We start from the raw sequence: 26,011 nt of genomic DNA on the forward strand, positions 1-26,011 counted from the left end.
AATAAAACCAACGTCGTCGGCCGCTTTCGTCTCGTCCGCAACCTCACCTCCTCCAGCACCGCCAGCATCCAGCATCCAGCATCCAGCATCCCAACGGCCCTACGCCCTACGCTAATACGCTAATACGCTAATACGCTGCCCGGAAGGACGTCTGCTGCCGCCGCCATGAAGCTCTCTGTCGTCGCCCTCGCTGCTCTCGTGTCTGTCGCCGCTGCTCAGGGCGTCAGCGAGCTCCCCAAGTGCGCCGTACGTCTCCCTCCGCCAGCATGAACCGGCATGAACCCAGGCATGCACAGTATCACCGTCAGCTAACGCTCCCTCACAGCAAGACTGCGCCAGCAAGGGCTTCCCCTCGAGCTGCGGCGCCGATGTCAAGTGTGTCTGCACCAGCAATAGCTTCCTCGATGCCATCACCTGCTGCGTGGCTACAACTTGCACTGCGGAGGAGCAGAAGAGTACGTCTTTTATTCTTCCATTCGTCTCGTTGCATGCTGCGGCTAGCTAGCTAGTTAGTTGCCGAAGCTAGCGAAGCTATATGCTGCTGCGCATATAGGATTACCGGGGGAACTCTGCTAACTGTACTGCCGGGGTACTCAGAGACTATCCAGTTCGCCAAAGGAATCTGCGGCGGTGTAGGCGTCAACGTCCCTGACTCTGCCGTCTGCCCTACTGGTGGCTCTTCTTCGTCTGGCTCTGCTTCGAGCACTCCAACCTCGTCCGGAGGCAGTTCTTCTGAGACTGGCTCTGTCACCGGCACCGCCATCACCGGCACCAATTCTCCCACTCCTACCAGCCGCCGCCCATCTGGATCTTCCACCGCCCACTCTTCTGGATCTGGCTCTCCCGCTACCTCGACTGGTGCTCCCACTCAGACCGGAAACGCTGCCGCTTCCGTCAATGCCAACGGTGGTCTCCTTGCTGCCATTGCTGCTCTTGTCATCGCCGTGGCGTAGTCCTTCGGATCTTCCGAAATAATTAACCACCAACCCCCCTCCTTACACCTCACCTCCTTATCGAATATGCCAGTTCGCGCGTGCAGCGCAGAATACCAGCCAGTCATATATATCCTTTATTCAAGGGAAATAATAGTATAAGGTAATTACAGATGCAGAATGGAGAACTCGAGAAGATGAACATGTTCCTCGTTCAAGCAGTGCCTGTGCCTGTGTCTGTGTCTCTGTGCGAGCCCGTCTCCTTGTTCGCTCCATCTCTCCTTTGTCCACCGCTTTTAATGCAATATATTATATCCTGCAATATAGCCTTATGTAATTTGCTCTTCCTCCTTCATTTGCTTTGCTTTTTCTTCTTCTTTTTTACTCGACGAGTGACGAGAAGAAACTGATCCTAGTTTGTTATTACGAAATATCTTAACCTTATAAATATACCCATCCCTGATACGTCTCTCCTCGCCGTCGTCATCCCACCGTCATCATGCAGCGGACCCGGTCATATGGAAGTATAGCGCCAGCATCCCCGCATCTTGATCTCGGGTATCCGTTACCGTTGTCAATAATAAGACATGTACAGCTGTTCATGCAGCTCGTGTGCAGATTCCCCACAAAGCGTAGCTGTCCTCTCGTAGACATGACATCTACATCTAGTCTCTATCACAGATTGCCTCAGTCTATACAGATGAAGCTTTCCGGAGGCTTCGCACCTCGAGCTTCAACATCGGACTGAAGCCGAGCTTCAAATGATCGTAGACTAAGGTTCTTGTCGAAGATGGCCATATCAATGCCTTTCTTCCTCTGCATCAATATGCTGACGGCGGCAAGACGAGCCACCCAGTTCCCCTGCGCTCGGAATATGCCCACTCCCAACGGGGGGTCAAGTAGCTCCTCCCAGCTATCAATAGACGTATACTCATACATAAGCATGGCATCCTCGTCGTCTTCATCATCTACTAGGCTGGGCAAATCAATTTCATTCCCGAACAGCATCTCGCTCTTGTTGATGCCGAGTATATCAAGATCGGCCACCCATTCTCCTCGGTCTCGCACCGATATGACAGACTCAACCAGGAAGACATCCTGGTCGATGGTCTGACTGTCTGCCGTAGCTAGCGGTAGAGTCCACTCAGTAAACGAGAGATGTAGCGAAGTGTCGTTGAAGTTGTTCTCCCGTTTCCCATCGTAGGGCGCATGGTTGACAATACAGTAATCATCCTTGGGCTCACGGATCTGCGGGTTGTGAGGAGCAACTAGCATTGATATGCCTCTCTTTCCAATATTGCCCACCAGCCGTCTTATCTCGTAGTCCTCGACCTTTTCCAGGGGGTCAGATAGTACCGCAGCTGCTACAAATATCGAGTTCTGGTTACAAATTGCCAATGTACTGTCTAAGTCGCTTGGTCGGATATTCGCCTGTCCCGAATCAAAGTGGGCAATACAGGCAAAGGCCTCTTGTCTGCTGGGGGCCTGTGGATGGGTTTTCCGGGCCTTGGATCTCATTGCGGAGCTGGAAGCATCTAAGACCCAGCTAGCATCGCATAGAGGTTGAGATGTAATGCGCAATAGTACGGTCAACCCTTCCAATTTGCTGTATATAAGCGTTGCGAGGTACAAGGAATGCAGAGCAGCAGAGGTGTGAGAGGAGACAATCCTAGAATTGCTCAGAATAAACAAATCTGTACCAGTCACGGGCTTTTTCGGATGGGTCATGTTTAGATACTCGTTCATCTTCGTCAGTTGTATCGGGTGTCTGCAAAGCTGCTGGACGGCCTGTTTGGGGGATATAGCGCCACATTTGACAAACTTATCATGCTGGCTCCGGGAGTTAGGTGTGTCTCTAACGAACAAGGCAAAGCGCCGGCTTCCATATACATTGATGAAGCCAGAGTAAGCTTTCCCGGCTGTTGAAACGAATGTATTTGGGAGCTCCAGCTCGAAGCAGTTGCATGTACTTGCAGGCTCATCAGCTACCAAACAGGCCATGTCTGATATCGCTGCTGGTCCCCGGTCAGCTTCTTGACCTTTCTGACAGCGGAAGAGCGGCGGAGGATTATGCCACTTCACCGAAAGGAGTTCACTGTCAGATGTAGTCTGCCCATGTTTAGTGAAAAAGCAGCGTTCATTGGTTGTAGGGTCTAGGTTGATGCGCTTGACGCGGCTGTTGATCTCCTTCTCTACCCTTTCAGTGCTCCCACTGCTATCAGAGCATATGGAGTACCATTTGGCATGCATCTCATGGTATATCTCTTCCCCTTTTGAGCCTCTCTTGCCAGTGGCCTTTATCCAGAGAGGCGTTGCCGTAGCATATTCAAAATAGTGCGGTTTTCCGCTTTTCCAGCCCCGTCCAATCCAGTGTGCCTGGACAATCAGACAGTCGCTGCTCGCATAGCCCATTGACTGCGCGAGTCCTCTCAAATATGTAAGGTCGCAGTCGTCGCCAGAAAGTGCCGAGAGGAGAAGCTGGTTGCAAAGACCAAAGTACGGGGGAATTTTATCTTCATCCCGTCGAAGGAACTTCGTTGCTCTCCGCTGACCGTATCTGAGAAGTCTGGTATTTTCTTCCTTCTCTTCTCCCTTAGATGAGCTAAGTTTCCTGCAAGCGTGGATAATGGGATTAATCCACCGTTCTGGCTTTTGGGTATGTAGCTCTGGCTGTTCTTCGGAGGCGGAGGAATTCAGAATGTCTCCAATGCAACAGAATAGTTGAATAGTGTCTTCGATATCTTTTGAGCCAACGCCCCAGTGGCCAAGAAGGCCTCCGAAAGCGACAATGCATAGCTGGGATATAGTTACTCGAGAATTATCTCTCGGACCTGTAACTTTGACAGCACTCCCGTAGTACTGTAGATGGGACAGGGCTAGCGACCACCGCACGCCTTCTGCTCCCTCATCATCTGACCCTTCGAGACCAATTGTGCAGACACCAGTGCTGGGGAATAAGGGGTCTTTGAACTTCACATTAACCGTTTCATTCCTTAGAACAATCATGTCTGGGTATAGATGCCAGGACGACATGGCCAATACTACCCCAGCATCCAGTATCGACTGAGGACGACCGCATAGCAGGTCCTCGACAGCCAGCATTGCCCGTTTCCAGGTCGAAACCACCTGTTCATACGTGGATGAGCCTCCGACAAAAGGCATCCTTACATTTTTCGATATGAGTAGCAGCTGGTCATGATCACGCTGCTTTGCTTGATCAGCACTGCGTAGCCAGGAGCGCGAGCTTGCATCCCACAGCGCAATATCATGTCTGGCAATTGGCTGGAGAGAGCTCATGGCGCTGGCTGTGGAGATAGGGACATTTCTCTCAAACGCACTCTGGATTTCCCTCTTCCTCTCCTCGATCAGCTCGACCCAGATAGCTATCGCTTTTCCAGAATCCCATGCCCGCGCTAGCAGGCAGGAGAGTAGATATATGCCCAGTGCAGCGACACCAGATGTCGCAGCCGCCCATACTGCTGTCCCGTCGGCCCCTACATATTCCTTGAAGGGGCCATGAGCTCGAGAGCCGGTGGGGTTGACACCAGGGGACTCAATGATTTCGGAGACTCTTGTACCGTACGCGGAGATGAGCTTTGGAGTAGACGGAATTAGGGGTTCGAACAATGCCGCCAGCCGTCGAGCTGTCTGGTGTTGCGGGCCATACTCGGCTTCATCTCGTCTCCTAAATGTCAGGGCGGATCCTAACGGCTGAAATTCTAGAGGCGCTTCGACTTTGACAAGGGAGAAGTCAAATTTGAGATTCGCCAGGCATGCAGTATTTTCGTTAGTTGCCGAGAGGATGGAGCCTTTGAAGGAACTAAGAGACATTAGCAGTAGAGTTCGACATATAAATGCCAGGGAGTATCAGGAGGATCCGGCTGCTGGTGATGGAAAGAGCCATATGTCTATGTGTTAGTTAAATACAGGACAGGAGATGCCAGTTGAGAACGAGGCTGGGCTGAGCATGTTACGAGTCTCACGCAGCATGCAACCTATTGGTCACCTCGCATTCAGGATAGGAAAAGACCAAGAAGCAACTCCCTGTCAAACTAGTAGTGTCTATGTAGCAATTTTGATCCCTGGTTTATGTCCTCGTCTATTAGTGTATGTATATGTGCTAAACAATCATAAGGTAAACCGCAAGACAGAACCCATCGCTATGAAACGCAGCAAACACAGGAAAAGGATATGGTAGAAAATAAAAAAAGGAGACAAGATGGCCAGGGATATCATTTTATGAGAAATCATGGGCAGGGAGTGTATCGGCAGTATCATGTCATCACATATCAGCAATGATATCAGCACCTACGCCTATGCCGACAGCACGAAGTTGGTTTTCAGCTTGCTTCTTCTCATGACGGAGTGCAAACAGTATCTATCATGCATTAGATCCAGTTCAGTTCGAGGCAGGAGTGGCAGTATATCGTCGAGAAACACTCACCCAGCATGAGAACATCAGCTCTAGCACGCCGTAGCCAAGCACAATCTTCCTCTTGAGATCATTCACATCATATCCCAACGCAGATCCGGACACAACAGCTGCAGTGCTGGGTCCGTCTCGGGTAAAATGCATGTTCTGGTCCAGCCATAGGATAGTCTTTCCGGCCGCAGATTGGAAAGGAGTTGCCATGGTACTTGCAGCTAGAGTGCTTGTGGCCGGCATTCCACCTACCGTGGCGGTTGACGGCAAAGCTGTAGATGAAGCACCCCATTCCGTGTCAGAGGAGAGATAAATCTGCAACGACACGATCATAAATATCCATGACCGAAGCGTGATCAGGAGAATGCACAGCTGGCGGTAGAGGGAGGAGAACTCGGCGGTAATCTTCAACGCAGCTTCATTGAGCTCGGTAGAGGTGGACGAGTCCGAGTCAGTGGAGGCCGTGGATGAAGTGGAAGAGCTTCGAGAAGCCGGTGGTCGGGTATATGGCAGTCTTGATCTTGATATTATCGGCGGAGGCCGAGCAGTAGACGAGGACGAGGAGGACGACGCCCGAGACTGGAGAAGAGACTCTCTCTGCTGCCGCTCCTGCTGCTGCCGAAGCTGTTGACGATGGATGAACTCGGCCACGGCCAGTACGTGGTTCAGCGTCGGCAGCTTGATGGCCAGCGTCAGGTCGAAGAGAGCAAACGAGAGCAGCAGGATGCCGCAGTATGCAAACGGTGACCGCGGGAGATTGAACGGCTGGAGAATGTCCTAGAAACGCACCGTCAGCATTCCATGGTCGTCAATTCCAACCCCAGATAGCCCTTATAACCCTTTATGCTGCATGTTTGCATTGCATGTTGGGCTGACTTACAATCCTGAGCTTGTCCCGGACTTTGTACACCAACTCCGGCCCGCCAACGGACTCGCGAGCGAAGGTCAGGTAGACGGCCAGTACCACCTGGAACAGGGCATGCAGCCTGATATAGGTCTTGGACGATATCCGGCCCATCGTGTCGTCTCTTCTCTGGGACTGCTGGCGCCGGCTGATGAGAGCGCCCCCGGTAGTTAGCTGGCGGACGACCTCAGCACCCTCGCTGAACGGCAGCCTCTCCTCCTGCAGGATCCCAGGCGGAGGAGGACAGGAAGAGAGCAGTACGGTCTCTCGCTCGGTGGTCTCGGTGCTGGCTGAGCCTTACATCTGATCGTAGTCGCGGCGGTGGAATGTCTGGGTCGCGGTAACTAGTTGGCGAGATGAAGGTGAGGATGTCACTTTTTGTTTAGTTAGCTGGAAAAAAAAAAAGCTGCAGGGATTCTTCTTATCACGAACATCCCACCAGCAGGGCCACTTTGATATCTGCTTAACGCCGCCATTAAGACTGGAACTGCCCTTATTTAACTACGTGGATGCGAAATATACCCCCGGCATGAGCCTCTAGAAGCAAGACAGGAACTGCTACCATCCGCCATGGCGCTGCGAAAGGACCGCCAGACGAAGTACTTCCTGCGCTGTCTCAAGACGCTGCTCCCGCATCCCTATACCTCCAATGACTCCAACCGGATGACGCTGGCGTATTTTACGCTGGCCGGGCTGGACCTGCTGGGTGCGTTGGGCGGCGAGAAGCCGGCGATATCAGCGTCAGAGAGGGCCGGCTACGTCAACTGGCTGTACTACTGCCAGGTGCCGACAGGAGGGTTCCGCGGCTTCACGGGCGCCAACTTCGGAGACGAGAAGAGGACGCGGGAGAACGAATGCTGGGACCCCGCGAATGTGCCCGCGACGTTCTTTGCGTTGGTGACGCTGCTGATTCTGGAGGACGACCTGGTGCGGGTCCGGCGGAGGGAATGTCTCGCCTGGCTGAAGAGCATGCAACGCGAAGACGGCTCGTTTGGACAGACTCTAGGGCCTGGGGGAAGCATTGACGGAGCTCGAGATCTGAGGTTCTGCTGCTGTGCGGCGGGCATCAGATATATCTTGCGCGGCGAGGACGAGGCTGATATAGGGAGTGATATTGACGCTGAAAGGCTGATTGACTATGTTCAGGCCTGCCAGGTAAGGTGTTTCTTATGCGTCTTATATCTAGGCGTAACTCTTCTGACGCTGTTCTAGACGTATGAGGGTGGATTCGCAGAGTCTCCGTTTAATGAGTCCAATGGTATGTGTGGCCTTGATAGCCCCCCTCTGGATCTCACTCTACTTATATGATTTGATAGCTGGTTTGACATACTGTGCGCTTGGTACACTATCCTTTCTTGGGTGTCTACGGCCTGAGAAGAAGTTTACATCTTCGGTGACAGTTCCTGGCTCTGCGGAGTATGAGCGTCTGATATCATGGCTGGTCTACAGACAGACTACGTTCATCGAACAGGAAGAAACCGAGGAGGAAGAGGACGGTGAAGGTGAGACGGCGGGCAACGACAAGCCTGTGACGGAGACACAAGATCAGAGCAAGACTGGCCTCTCCCTTGACAATGCCATAGCCTCGCTACCAAGCCTGAAAGCAGTGTCACCATCAACGAGCCTCTGCGCCGGATTCAACGGCAGACCCAACAAGATAGCTGACACCTGCTACTGCTTCTGGGTCACTGGCTCGCTCGCCGTGAGTCTCCCTCCCTAATTGGTCTCCATCTCTGCTGCCGCCAGTCCAGAGTGTCAACTAACACGTACCAACGATGGGCGGTAGATGCTTGACCAGCTGGGCCTGGTCGACTCGCAGGCCAACCGCCGCTACCTGCTCGAGAAGACACAGCATATGATCGGGGGGTTTGGCAAGACCGCTGGAGAACCGCCAGGTAAGCCCGAAGCCTCGTCTCCCGCCCATCCCTTGCTCGATGCATGTCCCTGTGCGGGTTCGTGGACTAATCAAGACCGCCGGAAGATCTGCTCCATTCATACCTTGGCCTTGCGTCTCTGGGACTCTTTGGCGAGGGGGCAGAAGAAGGAGGAGGAGGAGGAGGAGGAGAAGGCCTTGACGCCGTCGACCCTATGCTGTGTGCCAGTCGACGTGTTCGCAGACACCTGGACTCGCTCCCGTGGAAGAAGAAGACATGATGCTGCCGTCAGTCTCCAAGTACACCCGCGTAGCACAGCAGATCTCACGCCGTCATGCGACTCCATAGCCATCTCCACGACTATCAGTCAACATCAACATCAATATCAATATCAGACGTCAGATCTCAATCGTCAATCATCATCATCAATCATCATCATCATCATCATCGCCCGTCCGTTCCCCCCCCCTAGACCGTCTCGTAGGCTAAACTCAACTCGACTAAATAAAAATAAAGCAAAAAAGCAACGCGCGACCCTCAAACAAACCCCCTAAGAGCCAGCCAGCTTGGTTAACTAGCCTGTTTCGCATTTCCATCTCCTCGATCTCGATCTGCCTCTCGCCTCCGTCTCGTCACGACCGTTTCTACTGCTCTATAACTGCTCCCGGCCGGTATTCTCCTTCTCCTTCGTCTTCTTCCCCCGTCTTTCTATTTTATTATTTCTTTGCACGGCTCGTTGCTTTTTGGATGGCGTTAGTTAGGGGAGCGAACAAGGGGCAGCACATCGTCATAATCGACTCTTTTTTTCGCCTTCGCCAGGATTAAAGGAAATAAAAAAAAAAAGGGACAACTGCAGCTGCTGCGCTTTTTCTATTCAATAACTATTATTCTCTTCTTCTCCATCGAATGGGATGCAGCTTGATCGATAGACTCGGCCGGCGAATTTCATCTACCAGCAGCCAAACCGCGTCCTGCCTCGACCTCGCCCGCGCGGCGGACAGCTCAGTCTACACATGCCACCTCCAAAGTCCAAGGCCGAGTCGCAGCTTCAAAAGGAAAAGGTGAGTTTCTAGCGGATGGTCCTTTCTTCTTGTCCCTTGGGTCTAGATCAATTGATAAAGACGGAGTTGGCTGATTCTTGTCTTGTCGTCACAGCTTGTCAACTCGTACCATGAGCTCCTGAAGTAAGTCCCGCCTCGAACACCAGATACACCCCCTACAACAGTCCGGAGCAGGGATGCAGGCACGGAGACAGACAGATACTGATGGGCGTTGTCCTCTAGCGAGTTCTCTTCCAAAGAGCTGCGGAATGTCGGGAACTACGCTCTCGGAAAGCTGATTGGAAAGGGCTCCTTTGGCAAGGTCTACCTGGCTACACACAAGCTCACAAATGGATCAAAGGTATGAGAGAAATACGGGGAGATACATGGTGTCTATTACGCCGAAACAAGTGGCTAAAGGTGGATTGATAGGTTGTGCTCAAGTCCTCGTCTCGAGAGGACCCAAACCTCGCCCGCGAAATACACCACCACCGCCAATTTCACCACCCTCACATTGCCAGGCTGTACGAGGTGATAGTGACAGAGAAGCTCGTGTGGCTGGTGCTGGAATACTGTCCTGGTGCGCATTTGCATTGTCTTGAAAAATAATTCCCTACAGCAAAAGCCGGAACATGCTAATAGGCCGTAGGTGACGAGTTGTACAACCACCTCCTTCAGAACGGGCCCATGCCAATTGAAAAGACCCAGAAGATATTCACACAGCTAGTCGGAGCTGTTGCATACGTCCACAGCAAGTCCTGCGTTCATCGAGATCTCAAGCTGGAGAACATCCTCCTGGATAAACATGAGAATGTGAAACTATGCGATTTTGGCTTCACCAGAGAATACGACGGCAAGGCAAGCTATCTCCAAACTTTCTGCGGGACGATATGCTACAGTGCCCCCGAGATGCTCAAGGGCGAGAAATACGCTGGCGAAAAAGTCGACGTCTGGAGTCTGGGGATCATTCTCTACGCCCTCATAGCTGGAGAATTGCCATGGGACGATGACGATGACCAGGTCACCAAATCCAGGATTCTCACTGAGGAGCCCAAATATACCGACCGGTTCCCGGACGACGCCAAATCTCTGATCAATTTGCTGCTCTCGAAACGTCCGCTTCTCCGTCCGACTCTCAGTGATGTCCTGGCCCATCCGTTCCTGGCTGAATTTGCTCCCCAGCAGCAGGCCAATCTAAAGCTCACTCGACCTCCTCCCTTCTCAACTCCGCTGGAAAAGGCAACGCTGGAGCGTATGCGGAGCGCAGGCGTAAATACGGAACAGGTCATGCAGAATGTGCTAGCACAGCGATGCGACGCTCTGGCAGGCTGGTGGACGCTGTTGATCGAAAAGGAGGAGCGCAAGGAGAGACGCAGAGAAAGAAAGAGACGGGAAAAGGAAGCCGAAGCTAAGAATCTACGGCGACTGAGCGCTGCAAGCAGCCGGCTGGAACGGATATCTGCTGCTCTTGTCGAGGTAGATGAAGAAGGGCATCCTGAAGATCCCAGGTCGCGAGGCAGACGAGAAAGACGAAGCTTGACAAGTCGTAAGGATGCCTACACTATCTAATGCCATTGTTCAGATCATTTATACTAACTTCTTTTTACAGAGCAATTGAACGTCCCAGATCTGCCAAAGCTGCCTGAAACTGCGCCATCTTCAGACGGTCTGCTCACTCCTCCGCTACCACCGCCCCCTCCGGTAGAGAAGGACTTCCCGCGACCCCCTAGATCTACTTCCAGAGGCCGTCCTGTGCCTCCTCCTAAAGAACGGCGGATCTCCAAAGGAAGCAATTATCACCTAAGTGCGTCTCAGCCGGATCTAACGCGTCCTCAGGGGATCTTACGACGGCAAGGGGCACGGCGTCGCCAATACCCTATCATCAGCCAGCTAGCGCAGCTCAAACACTGGATAATAGAGTCTACCAAACGCGCTAAATCACCACATCCGAAGGCCTTCTCCAGCTCTACCAGAAAATTCCTCTCCAATCACTCGAGCCCCCCAAAGAAGGGAGATACACCCAACAAGGACGCAGCCGTCACACCCACAAGTCCTAATTTCCCTCAGAACCAGCAAACTCCCACGGCTAAACGATCTTCTAATGCTAGCAGTCTGGCACTCAGCAATGCTTCTTACCCCGGCGCCAGGCGGACGTCATCTCACGCCCAGCGACCCTTGAATACCTCGAGCTCACATAACCGCAACTCCCTCTCTCCGTCTCCACTAACTCCTCGAAACTCATACCGCCGCTCCTCTGCTGGTTTAAGAGGACGCAAGTCTACTTCTTCGTCTGTCTCCTCCATTCGCACCGTTCACCACGCTCACTCCCATTCAAAAACGTCCTCTATATCCTCTAACAGCATCGACACTGTTTCGACCCCAACCGGGCCCTCTGCCAAAGCCCTCGGACGCTCTCCTCATTCTTCCATTAAGATCCTCCCCGCTACACCAACCTCCATGTCCGTCTTTCCAAGCAACATTCGACTCGTAAGAGGAGGCCCAAACAACAGTCTAACAAGTGCCTTCAATGAAGCTGCTCCTGCACTTATACCTTCGCCTTCGTCTGGGCCCATCTTTGCCCGGAGGAAGCGAGCCACCTTCAAGGGTCCCACGCTTAGCTCGACACATATGCTTTCCGGCGCTGGACCCGGCACCCCCAGTCTTATGCGCAGCAGGGCTAGCAGCGTAGCCTCAGGCGAGATAATGATGGCTGGAGCACGAAAGAGCCAAATTATAGAAGAAGAGGAGGACGAAGTATTACCGGATGACACCACGGAAGAAGTAGACTGCTTCAGTCCAACCGACGAACGGGGCCCAGGTTTTCCTGAATCCTCATCTTCTGTCCCCCTTGATGCTAAATACGCAAATGCAATAGCTGCCGCTGCAACAATGGACCCAGCCAATCTTCGCTCTGGCTCCGAGCGTGATGGATCCCCTGATTCTCGTCAACTTCTTCCCGCCGCCGAAATCACCGAACTTCCTTCTTTTTCAAAAATACCATCAACAGAGCATGACCGATCCCCTTTACGCCCGCCACGTTCATCATCACTTCGAGAAGCCAAAAATGGTTCTCCCGGCAGTTTAAATGCAAGTGATTCCCTGGACAATATAGCAGAAACCTCTCCTACTCTCAAGAAAACCTCGACCGCCACAAGCAGCTAGACCTTTTCCTCTCTCTCTCCCTCGCTCTCTTCCCTCCTCTCCTTTCCTTTCTTTTCCATCAGTATAAATGACACGAATTTACTCCATTGTGATATCCCCTGCGTTACATCATCTACTTCCATCTCATTTGTCAGGATATATATAAAGTCTTCTTTTGCCCCTGTTTATTCTTTTCCCTGCCAGGTCTACTCTATATCCTATGTACCCATATTCCTCTCTTCCTGTCCAGACTCTCGCTTACATTATTACATGACCCATTGATACCATTTTTCCATTTTGATAAATTGGAGTCTCGTCAGGTTCTGTCCTTCGAGTACAATTCAAAATGCACCTCCTGCCTCGTCGACTCTCTTTCATTTTCTTCTCAGCATACTTTTACGCCTTACATCTTTATTATTCGCTTTGGTATGTATTTCAACTGCTAACTCTTTACTTGTTCCCTTTTTTCACTCGTGAGCTATTGTCTCCTGATCATAGAGTTATTGTTCTTTTATAATCAGGTCTGTCTGATGCATATATTTGGAAGGCCTAGTTACATTTGATAGTTAGTACTGCTCGTATATACATCCATTACGACTCTTTTCTAGGCCTTTTCATAATATTTGGACAAATACGTAGTTAGTCTTCATGGAAATCAAACTCTAGACATTTAAGGTATATTTTCATTACACTCCGTATGGACTACAGTTCGATTTCAACACTAGGATTCCTTAAATCATTGAAGCTAGTTGGATTTATTTCTCCTAGTCTAATTAGCCTGAACAAGTATACAAATTTCAACCATTCATGAGTATAGATCTTATCTACTTTCCTTTACTCCGGCGGTGTCAACAGCAACCTCGGCTGCCCCCTTATGTTCTTCATCCTCCCTAGCGTCCGTGATACCAATGTCACTATCTCCAATTTTATCAGCCGGGTCGCGATACGAGGGTACAAAGTTGACACAAATAGCATATGTCCATGCTACCGCCATAAGCTAAATATGAACCACGTTAGTATCTAATGAGGTGAATGCTCGAACTAATCAAAACAAAGATCCTTACAATCGTTGGTACAATCATCGCGAAGCCAGTAGAGTCGTGCAAGTCAGCAACATAGCCTAACAGTGGAGGAACGGCAGCTCCGCCTGAAACACCAGCAACAATGAACCCGGATCCACGCTTGTAATGTTTTCCTAGGCCCCGGATTCCAAGCGCGACTATGGTTGGGAAGCAAACTGATTCGAAAAATAGAACCATGAAAAGCATAGCTATCGGAGAGTTAGCCACCAAACATCTTCTCAACAGTCTATATCCTTGGGAACAGGTACATACCAACACCTGTATTACCCCTCTGTGTAGTGGATGCAGCTAGGAAAATAAAAACTCCAGCGAGATATACAAGGAAAATCCACCTAGCCCGGACAAACTTCATCAGCAAGGCCCCTGAAAATCGGCCAACAGTAAAGGCCCCCTGAGCACCAGCAAGAAATTTCGCTCCCAAGGCACTTGAAGTATTCTCCCGTGTTTCCACGCTATAGTTGATGAAATATGAAGCAATTGCCACTAGATATTTTAATTAGACATGCTACTGGCAACATTGAATATATAGTACTGGAGTAATAATACGTACCTTGCGATCCCACGTATAGAAATTGGGCGAATGCGGCATGGAACAACTGGTATTTCTTCCAGAAAGAGTCATTGTTATCTTCAACGTGGGTCAAAGCAACCTGATATTCCATATCTGCATCTGTCACTTCCGGGATATCGGATATATAGAAAACGGCTGCAAGACAAAAGACAAATATTGCAATAGCAAGATAAACCCATTGGACTCTTTGCAGCGCATTGACATTATCAGCTGTTGTAGTGAAAAACACATACGAACCAAGTACAGGTCCCACAACTGTGCCAATGGCGTTGAAAGCCTGAGCAAAGTTGATTCGGATTTCGGCATATTTTGGTGGACCGCAAACTACCGCGCATTAAATTAGCAAGGATATGTTTGGCATGCATGATAAATGCTACGTACCCGAAAGATATGGGTTTGCAGCAGTTTCGAGGGATCCCAGCCCGGAGCCAATGACAAATGTTGCGCCGCAGAATCCGCCAAATGATTGATGTAACCCAGCTGGCCACATACAGAGGGCCCCAATCCCATAGAGAGATAAACCCAGGATAAACACAGATTTGTAACCCCAGTTCCGGAGCATCCAGTTAGCATAGCCAAGGGAAGCAAGGGGATACGCCCTATATATAAGATCAACACAGGAAGCTCTATCTAGGAAAGGGAAAGAAATACCCAAAGTATGCAGCTTGTAGTCCTGATGAACGGGTTCGAGTGATTCCTAGCGTGTTCTGGAAGTGCTTATTGAGAGTGTCCAGCAGGCCGTACGCAAAACCCTAAAAGCACTGAGTTTGATTCCCGCTCCAGGGTAGAAAATGATCAAGGTAGAACCAACCCATAGGAAGAACAGGATGGTCACAATAGTGAGCGGCCACAGACTCTGCCGTAATGTTAGTTGGGCAGCATTGGTGACCTGATCGTTTCTCGCTCGTATATGGCGGCTTCGAAGGAAGCTTATGACACCCATTCTGAAGTAAGAGCCGCAGCAAGCTTTGATAGCAATGGCGGTGTTTGAAAAGGAGACAAACTATACCAGTCGATTTCCAGGTGACCGGCTATAATGAGGATAGATGAGAGGGTGGCGCAGAGGAAATGGAGATTGAGTACGGAGTAATATATCTATTAATGTAATAAGTAGTTCAGATGGAGTGAATCCCGTACCCGTCGTTAGAAACTTGAATCAAACGGGAGAGGATCCGCACTTCGGATTTCTCCTCACGTCTTCATCCCGTGAGAGGTCGCTTAGATCTTATGTGCGTCAAAGGATCATGGCGTTGACAGGGAATTTCGGCTTTGCGTGAAGAAGGATCAACATTGACTTGGTTTATGGAGTACAACGTCGACCATCGTTCCTCGATCAGTCTCCCTTTTCCCCAACTCTCTCAGGGTAATGAAAAATCGACTTTCCTCTCCTACAGCCTCCTGACGCCCTGTCGCGTGTCGGCGTTGCTCCGTATACAAGAACCCCGGATTTTCCTGCAGAGAGTTGGTTCGCTGGGAATCAACGATGAAACCTCGTAAAGAAAAATAAACCGCAGTGCCAAGAAACGGGAACCTGATGCTTAATAATAACTCTAACCTTAAGTCCGAAGGCTGACGTAATAATAACTACCTTATTCCTTATTCCGGCCTAGGGGAATAGGACTATATTGACTCCATGAGCAGTGATAATTAATACGTGAGATAGCTCTGTGTTTGAAAGTGTCCTTTTCGAGCGCTCTCAATTGCAAAACACACTTATTTTGTTATATTTAAAGCCCGAAAAATCCTATTTTAGTCCCGAAATATCCTAAAAGTACAAAACAGTCCCAAGTTGTGGACGGGTATACAAACCTGATGAATCGATAATAGCATAAATATATTAAAGATTTTCTTGGAATCTAGATAGCCTAGATCCAGCTGTGGCCAGGCTTCCGCTTCCTGCCTCTCCTGGAGTAGGGCTGGTTTGAGAGCCTAGGTCTTCTGGCACAGAGCGTCTGTTGACCGTGAACGAGCCCTGATTTCCGGTTCGCCTAGCAGGCCGCTGGAACAGATGCGGAAATGCCATTCGTTTCTTGGGCCTTGTTCCATCCTCCTGTCTCTGACCTCCAGGACTCCCGTGGCTAGACCCCTCGTTTGAGCTACTCCAATGGCTCGATGGCGCGTGGTGTGGACTGTCGGGTATTATCGCCCCTGAAGCCATTGGAGCCATGGACTGGTCAGGAGTTGCGGGACGTTCTTTCTCTATCTCAGTCACTATCCGCTCTTCAATTCGCTCTACTTCGCGTGGTGGCTCATCTCCCGCAGCATCCTCCTGTGGTTTTGTGAACCACGTCTTGTGGATAGCCTTTTGCCTGCGGATGTGTTTCGCCTGGGACCCAGCCTGTTCAGTAAGAGCGGTCTCTTCATTAGTTGCTTCTTCAGCAGTGGGCGCCTCTTGAGTTAACTCGGTGCCATCCGCGACTTTAGGGGCCTCAGGAGCCTCAGTAGTCTCGGCAGCTTCAGCTGCCTCTGTTGGGAGAGTGACTGGCTCAGAGGGCTTCTCGACCATTTCTGGAGAGGAGTATGGGCGTGGAGGACGGTCTGGGATTCTTCCACCTTCCTGTAGAGCCTGGAGTATGGTTTCACCCTTTCCTTCCTCACTGCGCACTCGCTTGGGAGGGTATGGCCATGTTGACACTGGTTCTTCGTCTGACTCATATCTGTCGTATGACCTCTTCTTCTGCATCCATCGCCTTTCCTTCTCAGGGTGGTGCATGAGATCTACCTCTCATTATTAGCAGGTGTTTCCAATATACGCAGAGTTAAAAACATCCATACCTATTATCTTTTTATTAAGCCGGCGGACTTCCTTGTCTCGCTCCATCTGGGTGCTAATAAAACGATGATAGCGTTCCTCGTCCAGCTTATCTGTTATCCTTCTCGAATTTCGTTCTGCCACTTCATCATCAATATTGTGCAAGGCCGGTCGCACCCTTGCTCTTGCCATATCATCCACGTTTCTCGGTGGGAGTAGCGGTGCGCCGGCTCTCATTTGTTCTGGACCAACATCAACAAAGGCAGTGGATTCCCGGTTTGCCAACACAAGCTCATTAGCATGACGCTCCCACTCTCTCATAATCGCCGGTGATGGGCGTTTATGATAACTGTAGATGTGATTATCAATATTGTCTATCATCCTCTTGACGTTCCTCTGCGCAGCATCCATGGTTTCATCATCGTAGTATACCTCATTCCTGTCTCGCCTAGACTGAGTGCGAGCCCGCTTGATCGAACCATCACCATACTTCCCACGATCTGTGAAGCCTTCAGAGCTTGGCCGAACCTTGGTAGCGGTAAAATACTGCTGGGACCGGGGACGATTACTTTCATACATAGTGCTAGCTTCAGGGGGCCGCTGATATCTTCCACTTGAAGGACGTTGGTGACGGGATACTCGTTCCTCTGGCTCTTCCATAGTAAAGCTCGAGGTTTCCATATCCTTGGTTAAGTCCTCCTTTGGTATGATAGCATACATCTGCTTTGCCATCGAAACCGCGGCAGCTTGTAGGGTATCCCTTTTCCGACTTTCTTCAATCGTAGTACTCACCGGTGGGTGTGAGGTATACATCTCTCTTCGGGCATTGGTAATAGCTGGGTTATAGGGCCTTTTGGGACTTAGTTGAAATTCAACCTTCTTCTCCGCGGTGGGCCTCCCATGTCGGGAGGCGCGATGGCTTATCGTTGCCGCTGAAAGGGCCTCGGTTAAATCAGAAACCCCATCTGGAGGACTCGCCATAGATTCCACCTGTTTTCGGCTTGAAGACATGGCACCCGTTGCTGCCATTCTTGCCTCTGGGCCCTCATCTTTGATATTAACATCACCTAAGCCCGACACCCCGCTATCCCGAAAGGATCTATAGGCGGCTTTTAAGCCAATAGAGCTCGGTGGCTCCTCCTCATGCTTGTCAAAGAATGATGCATCAGGCCTCTTAGTGACCCCCGGTTTTGCGTATCCCCCACGGGTTACATAGCTTGCGGCCGCACTAGCAGGTGCAAGGTCATATTCACCGGCTTCTCTCGAAGACCGCTTGCTGCTCGCAGAGCGCAGCCCTATCGCCACCCAAGTAGACAACTTAGTAAATTGCTCAGGATAACCCCAATATTCAACACTGTCTCCCTTTTTCCTCATATCCGGGGTTGCATACCGCTGGAAGTTCTAAATCCTGTTCTCTCCGGCTTCGTAACGTACAATGCCGCTGCACTAGCAGCTGAACATACCAAAAAAAGCCGTTAGAAAAGCTTGATACAGAGAGGAAATAGTATGCGCACTACTCACCATCTTCAGAGTCAGGATCAATCCGAGACCCTATAGATATAGGACGCATGCGGCTAGCCATAACCACAAGATGTTTAGTCCAAACTCCAGTGAGAAATGAGTCGAACGAACAGTGGTATCTTGATAGAAGTTCGACATGGTTTGAGAGAAGAAATTGAGGTGAACCGCAGCGTAGCCGATATCACTGGCGAGAGTGTTAGGTTTGCCCATCGTTAGTGTGCACCAGAAAACAGTTTGACGTTATGACGTTCGATTTAATGGCGGGTGGCTAAATCTAATCAATTGGCCAATGAGAAATCGGCGGAGCCTATGACGTAGCCTCACGTGACAGGTATCGTTTATGACATAAGCAAGCTGTGTTCATTGTCTATATACCTGTATAGGCAGCAGAACGAGACAAAGAGAGAACAGAACGAGTTCAAGCACCTGCAAAGCAAATTAATCAGCTTTTTGACGAAAATGCTCAGCTAAGAGACGAAAATATTGCGAAAAAGGCGAGATTAGAGGCGAACTTACGTGTAAAGGGCAGCCTGAAGTTTTGTTTGGCGCCTTTGCTGATCTCGCCAAGGCTTCTGGATCTCATATGATGGCTGCCTGCTCTCTTGACACTGCTATGTAGAATAATGTGCCTGATAGAAAGACACCGCATCAGAACCCCGCAAATACCACAGTCTATGCATGACGATGCGTAACCTGAGATCTAGCATAGCTAAAGCCGTCGTCGAGTCCGGGCCATGCAAAACATTAGGCTTGGCAGGGCTAGAGTATACGACGCCCGACTCACCGCGCCAGTACAATGTTCTCAAGGTCATACCCACAGGGTCCAGACTTCCAGACTTAACTGCATCGGAGCGGAAGCTTCTAAGGCAAAAGCAACAACGACTAGCAGCGGATAAAGCCTCCCTGGACCGAGAGGCAAGGGAGTGCTTGGGTGGAGGCAACCTATACGTCCATAATGGTCTTCAAGCAACATTGATATTTTCCCAATATGAAGCCGGGACTGCAGTCTGCATTGGATCAGACGGCTGGGCGTTAACATGTGCACACTGCTTCGGGGATACAGAGGAAGAACTGCAGACGTCAGACAAACGTCGCTGGCTCCTATTCTATACCGGTTTGGCAGTACAGGCCGAATGCGTAACTTGGGATGCAAAAAGGGACTTAGCTCTTCTCAAGATCATTGCTATAGAGGCCGATGCTAGTCAGAATGGGGAGGGCATTGTTTGTTCTTTCCCATTTGTGCAATTAGCACCGAAAAGGCCAGCAGTAAACAGTCCTATAATATGCATTGGACAACCGGGAGTGGACGATTTGGAATCTAGTGCGCCGACGAAAAACAAGTTTGATTTTGTGGAGTTATCCACTGGAAAATTCCGTGGGATGGTAGCCGGTGGCGACTGGCAGGATAATTCTGAGATAGGCCAGATGAAGCATGATGCCTGGACATATTGGGGCCACTCGGGCGCACCTTTGCTTGCCGAGGCTGATGGTACTCTGATTGGACTGCACTCTTCTTGGGACGATCAGACTGGCATGCGCCACGGCATTCCTCTTGTTGCTATCCAAGCATTCCTCGCACAACATGCTGGATTAATGAGTTCCATAGGGCAAGCTGCTAAAGCTCAAGACGACCCTACCTTGTCAAAACTGGCCGTGGAGGAAGAGGTGATTGTTCTTAGTGATTAGCCGGAATTCTGGTCAATATCTTGTTTCAAAAAGAATAGACTAGCGTCTGTAGCGCTCAAAATCTTTTTTATTTTGGAACAAAGGAAAGTCTATCGCCTTGAAGCTTTCTGTTGTACAGGCGCCAAACCGTTAAATTATCAAAACCAAAACGAGCGCGAAAGAGCGGGAGAACAACTGAGCGTAGAAAAAGGCTCATCGATGGCAGAGATGGTCTTCACTCCTAAGTAAGGTTGAGGCATTGATAATGCCTACATCAACAGACGCCAGGCACCGAGTATCAAAGCCGCTGTACCAGTGCATACACCCCTAAGATACAAGTTAGCATGATGTGCCCCTGATTTCTGAATTGCTGACAACTTACATTAGCCACTGGAGAGTTGAGAACTTCACAGCCTCAACTCTTTCCCTAACACCAGCTACTTCCTGCTCAATTCTGGTCTCTGTCTCTTTTATCCTCATCTCTTGTCCATTAGATTCCTCACGTATCCTCCCCTTTTCGAGATTCAGATCCAGCCTAACAGAAGCTTGCGTTCGGCCTATCTCATCTCTCAATCGAGAGTTAAGTTTGGCTAGGTCTCCCGCAATTTTATCATGCGACGAGCGGGTAAGCTGTGCCTCTGTTGAATCCGAGTTTAACAGTTCGGAGCGGAGTTTAGCAAAATCGACTTTTTGGGTATACGCGGAACGTTCGGCATCTATCGAGGTTTGTAGTCAGCGTATGTCCATAATCAACAGTACAAGTTCATCAAGATTTGAGTGTAAAGCGAACGAACCTTCTCTTGATACCATTGCCCGTGTGAGATTCTGCATCGACTCTTCGATAACATCTGACATAACTTTCATCAGGGCGACGGCTTGCTCCTCGCTGAACCCTTCATTCTTTAGACGCTGTACAACCTTAAGTGTATCAAAATGATGGTCCTTCTTCACAACCGCGGTCTGATGGAAAGCTCTTCGAGCCGGATTAAACGTCGCTACGTAGACGCCATTATGCCTTATCGGGATTGACCCGGAGGTAGTCTCCTGGAGCTTCGGAGAGCTCTGTTGATGAAGAATAACGGCATGCTTTTGTATTAAAGGAGATGACGTCCGATAGGATACCGATGAAAAGTGACGCTGGTATGATGGGACGAGTTGAAGGGAATTTGAAGATGCCGGGGGTAAGAGACGTTGGTTGTTTAGCTGGGAGCTATTGCCGGATAGAAAGATAGATCGAAGGGAGGTTTCGACTGAGCGACGCCGGGAGGGTCTCACAATGCGCGGCGACTCGGTGACGACAAGCTGTAGTTTAGGCATGGTTGTGCTTTGTTGATGGCTCAAGGCAGTGCCTTGTTGTCTCTGCCTGTGGAATGATCGGATGACCTTCGGGAATGGATGGAAGTTTTGGCACATGCGGAAAACCTTACAAAGTTCGATCGATAAGAAACCGCAGCACGTGATCTGCTGGTTTTGATTATGTCATCTTCCCCTTGCCGCTTTTAGAGTTTCTATAGATTCATCAATAGAATGGGCTAGTTATTGACACGAAGGGAGGTTATGAAGGGCTAGTAGTGGAACGGTGCCGAAATAGTCTTCATATCTGCAGGTTGGATAGTCTCTAACTATCATTAATACAAAAAGGAAGCTAAGCCAATCATCATAGATGGCTTAGATATATCTACAAGCCAAACAGCTCCTTAAGCAGTTTTATGGTATCTTGTGGTCCAGAAACGGAGTGGCCGATAGTTCGCTTATCGCTAAAGATTTCATAGTCGTTTCCACCTTCAAAGCACTTGTCACCAAAGAAGTGAATGGTGGTATATTCAACTCCAGAGATGGACTTCTCAGCTTCAATGTGCTGAAGGCAGTAGGTCTTGTCCCAGCCAGTAGGGAAGACATCGAAGGAGATTTGTCCTCCAATGGAGTAGCTATAAGCCTGTATTAGATGTATGTTGGAAAAAAAAAAAATTTATTCATGGCAGCCAAGACTTACGTGAGTCCATAGTCAGGGAATTCTTTCTTCAAAGCCTCGACCAGGGTCTTGCGGATGTTGTGCTGCTTGTCATACCTATATCCAGTATATTAGTTAACTCCACAAAGCCAAGTCATCTACTCAGGGGTGATTATACTTCTCAAACTCATTTCTCTCTTCTACACTGGCATTTCGTCCAATAGGACTGATGTTGACCATGCCGTTTCTGAATTCCATGAAGGTACCTCGCTTCTTTGGAAGTGTCAACTTGGACATATATCCAAGGACGAAGTTGACGAGCTTCTGGTACTTCTCTTCACCAAGCCATTGAATGAAGCTGTTGCTAGCCATTGGCTTGCCGAGTCTGAAGGCAGTCAGACCGTTCTCAGCAAAGCAGAAATCAAACAGGGATGTGACATTTGTAGCAGGGGTGGCCAGTTGTTCTTGTTGTTTGACGAGATCGGAGCCCCCAACCTGTGAGAAGGGGACGGTTAATAACGGATGCTCTTTTGCTGGGTGCTGCAGGCATATGATGCACCACTTACGAAGCCAATGGCGCACTTGTGTCGGAGCTGGGAGAGAAGTTGTAGCATCTCGGGGGATACACCCTGTATGGTTCACAGTTAGAAAGCAATTCAGAGAGATTATTAACGAAATAATGGCCTGGAAATACCTGTCGAGCGGGTGTTAGAGTGCCATCGACGTCGAACAGGCAGATAGTGCTCTTGACAGGGCGGTTTTCGAGGGAAGGGTACAGGCTAGCACCTTCGGTAGTCATCGTGGCAATGATTTTAGATGGATAACGTGTATATTATGGCCCAATTGATGCAATGAAACGATTGATCCCAGACTGGTCGGTTATGTATGCTGTTAGATTCTGGAGAGTTGATAGTTGTCCACTTTAGCTAGATGGCGGGGCTCTGGGCCCCGTGTTTGTTGTAGTTACGGGGCTGTTGTCGATAAGAATCAGTCATGTGACGCGTCCTTGTCCATGTGGAGGTGCAGCAAAAGACAAAGATAGAAAAGCAGATGGACGGGGTTTTCAACTAATATGTATATCCAAGTATAAACTATGTATATCTATTAAGACAGTATGATGAATGAAGAACACTTTTTGGGCCATGCATGAAATAGCAAGACGCCCTCGTCATAAGACCGCTCCAGCCTTCTTGAAAAAACTCCTGATGCGCCATGATATATCCCGGTTCGAATGCCATGCCGGAGGCAGTATGAAAAGACAAGATAGAAAAAAGAGACACATATATCGTAAATATGCGGCATTAAAAAGAGAATAGTTGAGATGTTGTGCCTTCGGAAGATAATCTGGGGAGGAGAGAGGCGGGGATACAGTGGGTATCACATGCCCATAAGGATTAAAATAATTAGGAAAGGGAGAGAAGAGATGCTCTATTGACCTGTTTATGCGGCAGCAGGCTCGATCTTCTTCCCCTTGACGCTCTTCCATTCCATGCCGACGGAACCGATAACGCTGAGAGCCGCAAGGGCTGTGGCGACGTACCAAGTCTTGGTCAGAGCGTCGTTGTATGCAACCTGGACACCATCGAGGAACTGGGGTGGAATCATGTTCTTCAACTGGGTGGCACCAACTCTGAGGACGACCTGGGGATCAAGACCCGGAGCAGCATTAACGACACCCTTAACAAGGAGGTTGGTAAAGACGTTCTGGCCGACTGACACAAAGAGGGCACCTCCAAGAGTCTGGCAGAACATCATGATGACGGTTCCAACGGCAACGTCTTCAAGTGGAAGGACAGCCTGGGCAGCAATGATGGAGAGTTGGAGACCAGTTCCAACACCAGCACCAAAGATGATCTGGTAACCGATCCATTTGCCTTTGCTAGTTTCAGTAGTGAAGGTGGTAAGGAGGCCAGCACCAATAGAAGTGAGGACGGTAGAGACATAGTAAAGAGGAGCGTAGTAGCCGATAGCAGTGACGGTGATACCGGACGCGATTGAGAGAACAACAAGAGACAGAACCATGGGGATGTTCATGATACCAGAGCTGGTAGCACTAGCACCCTTGATTGCCTGGAACCAGATGGGGAGGTAGTAGACCATGATGAAGAAAGCACTTCCAATGGTGAAAAGGAAGAATGCGCCTGATGCAATGCTACGCTTCTTCAGGATGCGCGGAGGAACAGTGGCCGAGTCACCACCTCGAATCTGGAAATAGATAAAACCTGAAATGAGGACGGCAAAAACGACGAAGAGGGCGATAATGCGGCCGTTGTTCCATGGGTACTTGGTACCACCCCACTGAAGAGCGAGTAGGAGACAGATGATACTGGGCATGAAGAAAGCGGTTCCGATAGGATCGAGCTTCAAAAGACGAGCTTTCCATGTCTGGTTGTTATCGAGCTTCTGCTTGGGGTGCTTGAGGAAGATGAGAATGGAGAGAATGGTAACAGCGCCGATTGGGAGGTTAATGTAGAAGCACCACCTCCAAGAGATGTGGTCGGTAAAAGCACCGCCCATTAGAGGACCTGCCACAGAGGCAATACCGTACATTCCTCCAATAGCTCCGGTGTCTGAAAAAAAGGTTGCTTGTTAGCGACACCTCAACAACAGTTGGCTAACTAAAGCAAGCTCTACAAAAGAAAAAGCAAAGTCAAGCGATGGTGAAGCCGGAAAAAAAAAAAAAAAAAAAAAAATTAAACTTACACGCTGGTCGCTTTTCCAATGGGATGGAGTATGCAATGATAATCAGGGCGCCGGAAAAAATACCGGCGGAACCAATGCCAGCAACAGCACGGCCGATAATAAGGGCGGTCGAATTAGGTGCAGCACCGCAGATAGCGGACCCGATTTCGAAAATGGTGATGGCAATCAAGAAGACCCATTTGACAGGGAAGAAAGTATAGATTTTGCCAAAAATCAACTGAAAGGCACAGATAGTGAGCAGATACGAGCTTCCGTACCAGCCAATATCTTCGAGCGCATGGAACTGATCAGTGATCTTGGGAATGGCAGTAGCAATAATGGTGTTGTCCTGACATGTCGCACGATGTTAGATATTGACCATACGAATAGCAAATCTGTAAATGGGGGCCGATTAACTTACCAAAGCGACAAGAAGGACAGAGAGACACAGGCCAGTCACGATGACTGCAAGCTTTAACCCGGTAACATGGTTGACAGTCTCATAGTCTTCTGACACGGCATTGCTCTTCGCCTTGGTGAGGCCGTCTGCACCGTCAGTATCCTTCTCAGTCATGTTGCTAGCTTCCCTAGTGTCGTCGCTTAGATCGTTGGTCGAAGGGCCTTTGCTAGGTAGTGCAGAAGTGGCGCTGGATTCGACGTCTGTCTCCTTGACAGGTAGCTCGCTCGTCGTCTGGGTCTTGGAGAAAAGGCCCATGGCTGCTAGATTATTTCACCCCCTTTCGCGTTATGCAGGGCAGGGTTCACAGGTGACAGTGCAGATAGGTATGTGAGTGACGACACCCCCGGACCCCAGGTCTTCCCGTACTATCCTTTGGTCGAAAGATAAAGCTGGCTATCGAACAAAACCAGAAGGGACAAAAGAAATCCCAAAGGGATCTGAGTCAGATTTATATCTCATGCATTTTTTTTTTTTTTTTCCTGCACATCCTTCCGCCAGTAGCCCCGGGAACGGAGGAAGCGAGCTGCGATCCCTGGAATCTCGGCTGACGGAAAAGAATAAAAATAAAAGGGGGATAATAATAGACCCAGACAGAAGAAAGCTAAAACTCAAAGGCTAACTTCTGGACTTTCGTGGCATATAAGCCAATGACGCCTTCGTGTGAGAACCAGGGCCGCCGTCCCAGTTTGTCTTCCTTTGGACCTTCAGGGGGAAGGTCACCACGCTCATGGAGAAGTGTGAGGCTGGCCCTCTCCCCCGATGATGGATAGTCGAGAGCAGCACATACGCCTGCGGCCAAGTGTCGATGCATCCTCCACACCTCGTACGCAGCACAGCCTTTCTCACCACGCCTGATGAGGCCGAATGAGCGCATAAAAGTCTGGAAACGAATATCTGTGTCCCGCTAAGGATTTTGGCTTAAGCTGCTGCCTAGATGATACGGCTAACGAACTCTTTCAGCCTCGTAATCTGATCCAGGCATGGAACACTGAATCGTGCTCGTTCGGGTCCAG

The 26,011-nt window shown here is 49.8% G+C and overlaps 11 protein-coding genes across 11 annotated transcripts; 4 read left to right on the forward strand and 7 right to left on the reverse strand.

The window, feature by feature from the left end:
• Positions 1-165: 165 nt before the first annotated feature.
• On the forward strand, positions 166-953 carry ARB_01017 (CFEM domain protein, putative; the record flags this gene model as incomplete). The annotated part of the gene is made up of 3 exons (XM_003012720.1): positions 166-246; positions 326-455; positions 598-953. The coding sequence occupies 3 exons, from the start codon at positions 166-168 to the stop codon at positions 951-953; spliced, it is 567 nt and encodes a 188-aa protein (XP_003012766.1).
• Positions 954-1,619: 666 nt separating this feature from the next.
• Positions 1,620-4,763, reverse strand: ARB_01018 (uncharacterized protein; the record flags this gene model as incomplete). The annotated part of the gene is made up of 1 exon (XM_003012721.1): positions 1,620-4,763. The coding sequence occupies one exon, from the start codon at positions 4,761-4,763 to the stop codon at positions 1,620-1,622; it is 3,144 nt and encodes a 1,047-aa protein (XP_003012767.1).
• A 451-nt stretch (positions 4,764-5,214) lies between these two features.
• On the reverse strand, positions 5,215-6,373 carry ARB_01019 (uncharacterized protein; the record flags this gene model as incomplete). Its single annotated transcript, XM_003012722.1, has 3 exons — positions 5,215-5,310; positions 5,377-6,132; positions 6,236-6,373. The coding sequence occupies 3 exons, from the start codon at positions 6,371-6,373 to the stop codon at positions 5,215-5,217; spliced, it is 990 nt and encodes a 329-aa protein (XP_003012768.1).
• A 456-nt stretch (positions 6,374-6,829) lies between these two features.
• On the forward strand, positions 6,830-8,687 carry ARB_01020 (uncharacterized protein; the record flags this gene model as incomplete). The annotated part of the gene is made up of 4 exons (XM_003012723.1): positions 6,830-7,414; positions 7,472-7,517; positions 7,576-7,961; positions 8,046-8,687. 4 exons carry the CDS (start codon positions 6,830-6,832, stop codon positions 8,685-8,687), a joined length of 1,659 nt encoding a protein of 552 aa, XP_003012769.1.
• A 459-nt stretch (positions 8,688-9,146) lies between these two features.
• Positions 9,147-12,335, forward strand: ARB_01021 (uncharacterized protein; the record flags this gene model as incomplete). The annotated part of the gene is made up of 6 exons (XM_003012724.1): positions 9,147-9,194; positions 9,289-9,317; positions 9,417-9,534; positions 9,606-9,753; positions 9,823-10,719; positions 10,783-12,335. The coding sequence occupies 6 exons, from the start codon at positions 9,147-9,149 to the stop codon at positions 12,333-12,335; spliced, it is 2,793 nt and encodes a 930-aa protein (XP_003012770.1).
• Positions 12,336-13,134: 799 nt separating this feature from the next.
• On the reverse strand, positions 13,135-14,910 carry ARB_01022 (uncharacterized protein; the record flags this gene model as incomplete). The annotated part of the gene is made up of 6 exons (XM_003012725.1): positions 13,135-13,311; positions 13,379-13,584; positions 13,649-13,879; positions 13,947-14,291; positions 14,349-14,640; positions 14,779-14,910. 6 exons carry the CDS (start codon positions 14,908-14,910, stop codon positions 13,135-13,137), a joined length of 1,383 nt encoding a protein of 460 aa, XP_003012771.1.
• Positions 14,911-15,804: 894 nt separating this feature from the next.
• Positions 15,805-18,450, reverse strand: ARB_01023 (uncharacterized protein; the record flags this gene model as incomplete). The annotated part of the gene is made up of 4 exons (XM_003012726.1): positions 15,805-16,685; positions 16,743-18,120; positions 18,241-18,270; positions 18,352-18,450. The coding sequence occupies 4 exons, from the start codon at positions 18,448-18,450 to the stop codon at positions 15,805-15,807; spliced, it is 2,388 nt and encodes a 795-aa protein (XP_003012772.1).
• Positions 18,451-18,924: 474 nt separating this feature from the next.
• On the forward strand, positions 18,925-19,926 carry ARB_01024 (uncharacterized protein; the record flags this gene model as incomplete). Its single annotated transcript, XM_003012727.1, has 1 exon — positions 18,925-19,926. One exon carries the CDS (start codon positions 18,925-18,927, stop codon positions 19,924-19,926), a length of 1,002 nt encoding a protein of 333 aa, XP_003012773.1.
• Positions 19,927-20,283: 357 nt separating this feature from the next.
• On the reverse strand, positions 20,284-21,318 carry ARB_01025 (uncharacterized protein; the record flags this gene model as incomplete). Its single annotated transcript, XM_003012728.1, has 2 exons — positions 20,284-20,621; positions 20,700-21,318. 2 exons carry the CDS (start codon positions 21,316-21,318, stop codon positions 20,284-20,286), a joined length of 957 nt encoding a protein of 318 aa, XP_003012774.1.
• A 265-nt stretch (positions 21,319-21,583) lies between these two features.
• Positions 21,584-22,655, reverse strand: ARB_01026 (uncharacterized protein; the record flags this gene model as incomplete). Its single annotated transcript, XM_003012729.1, has 4 exons — positions 21,584-21,833; positions 21,899-21,973; positions 22,035-22,351; positions 22,551-22,655. The coding sequence occupies 4 exons, from the start codon at positions 22,653-22,655 to the stop codon at positions 21,584-21,586; spliced, it is 747 nt and encodes a 248-aa protein (XP_003012775.1).
• Positions 22,656-23,296: 641 nt separating this feature from the next.
• On the reverse strand, positions 23,297-25,253 carry ARB_01027 (uncharacterized protein; the record flags this gene model as incomplete). Its single annotated transcript, XM_003012730.1, has 3 exons — positions 23,297-24,426; positions 24,560-24,887; positions 24,960-25,253. 3 exons carry the CDS (start codon positions 25,251-25,253, stop codon positions 23,297-23,299), a joined length of 1,752 nt encoding a protein of 583 aa, XP_003012776.1.
• Between the last annotated feature and the right edge of the window lie 758 nt (positions 25,254-26,011).

The sequence above is a fragment of the Trichophyton benhamiae genome, assembly GCF_000151125.1.
Source record: "Trichophyton benhamiae CBS 112371 chromosome Unknown contig02295.1, whole genome shotgun sequence".
Classification (NCBI taxonomy): domain Eukaryota; kingdom Fungi; phylum Ascomycota; class Eurotiomycetes; order Onygenales; family Arthrodermataceae; genus Trichophyton; species Trichophyton benhamiae.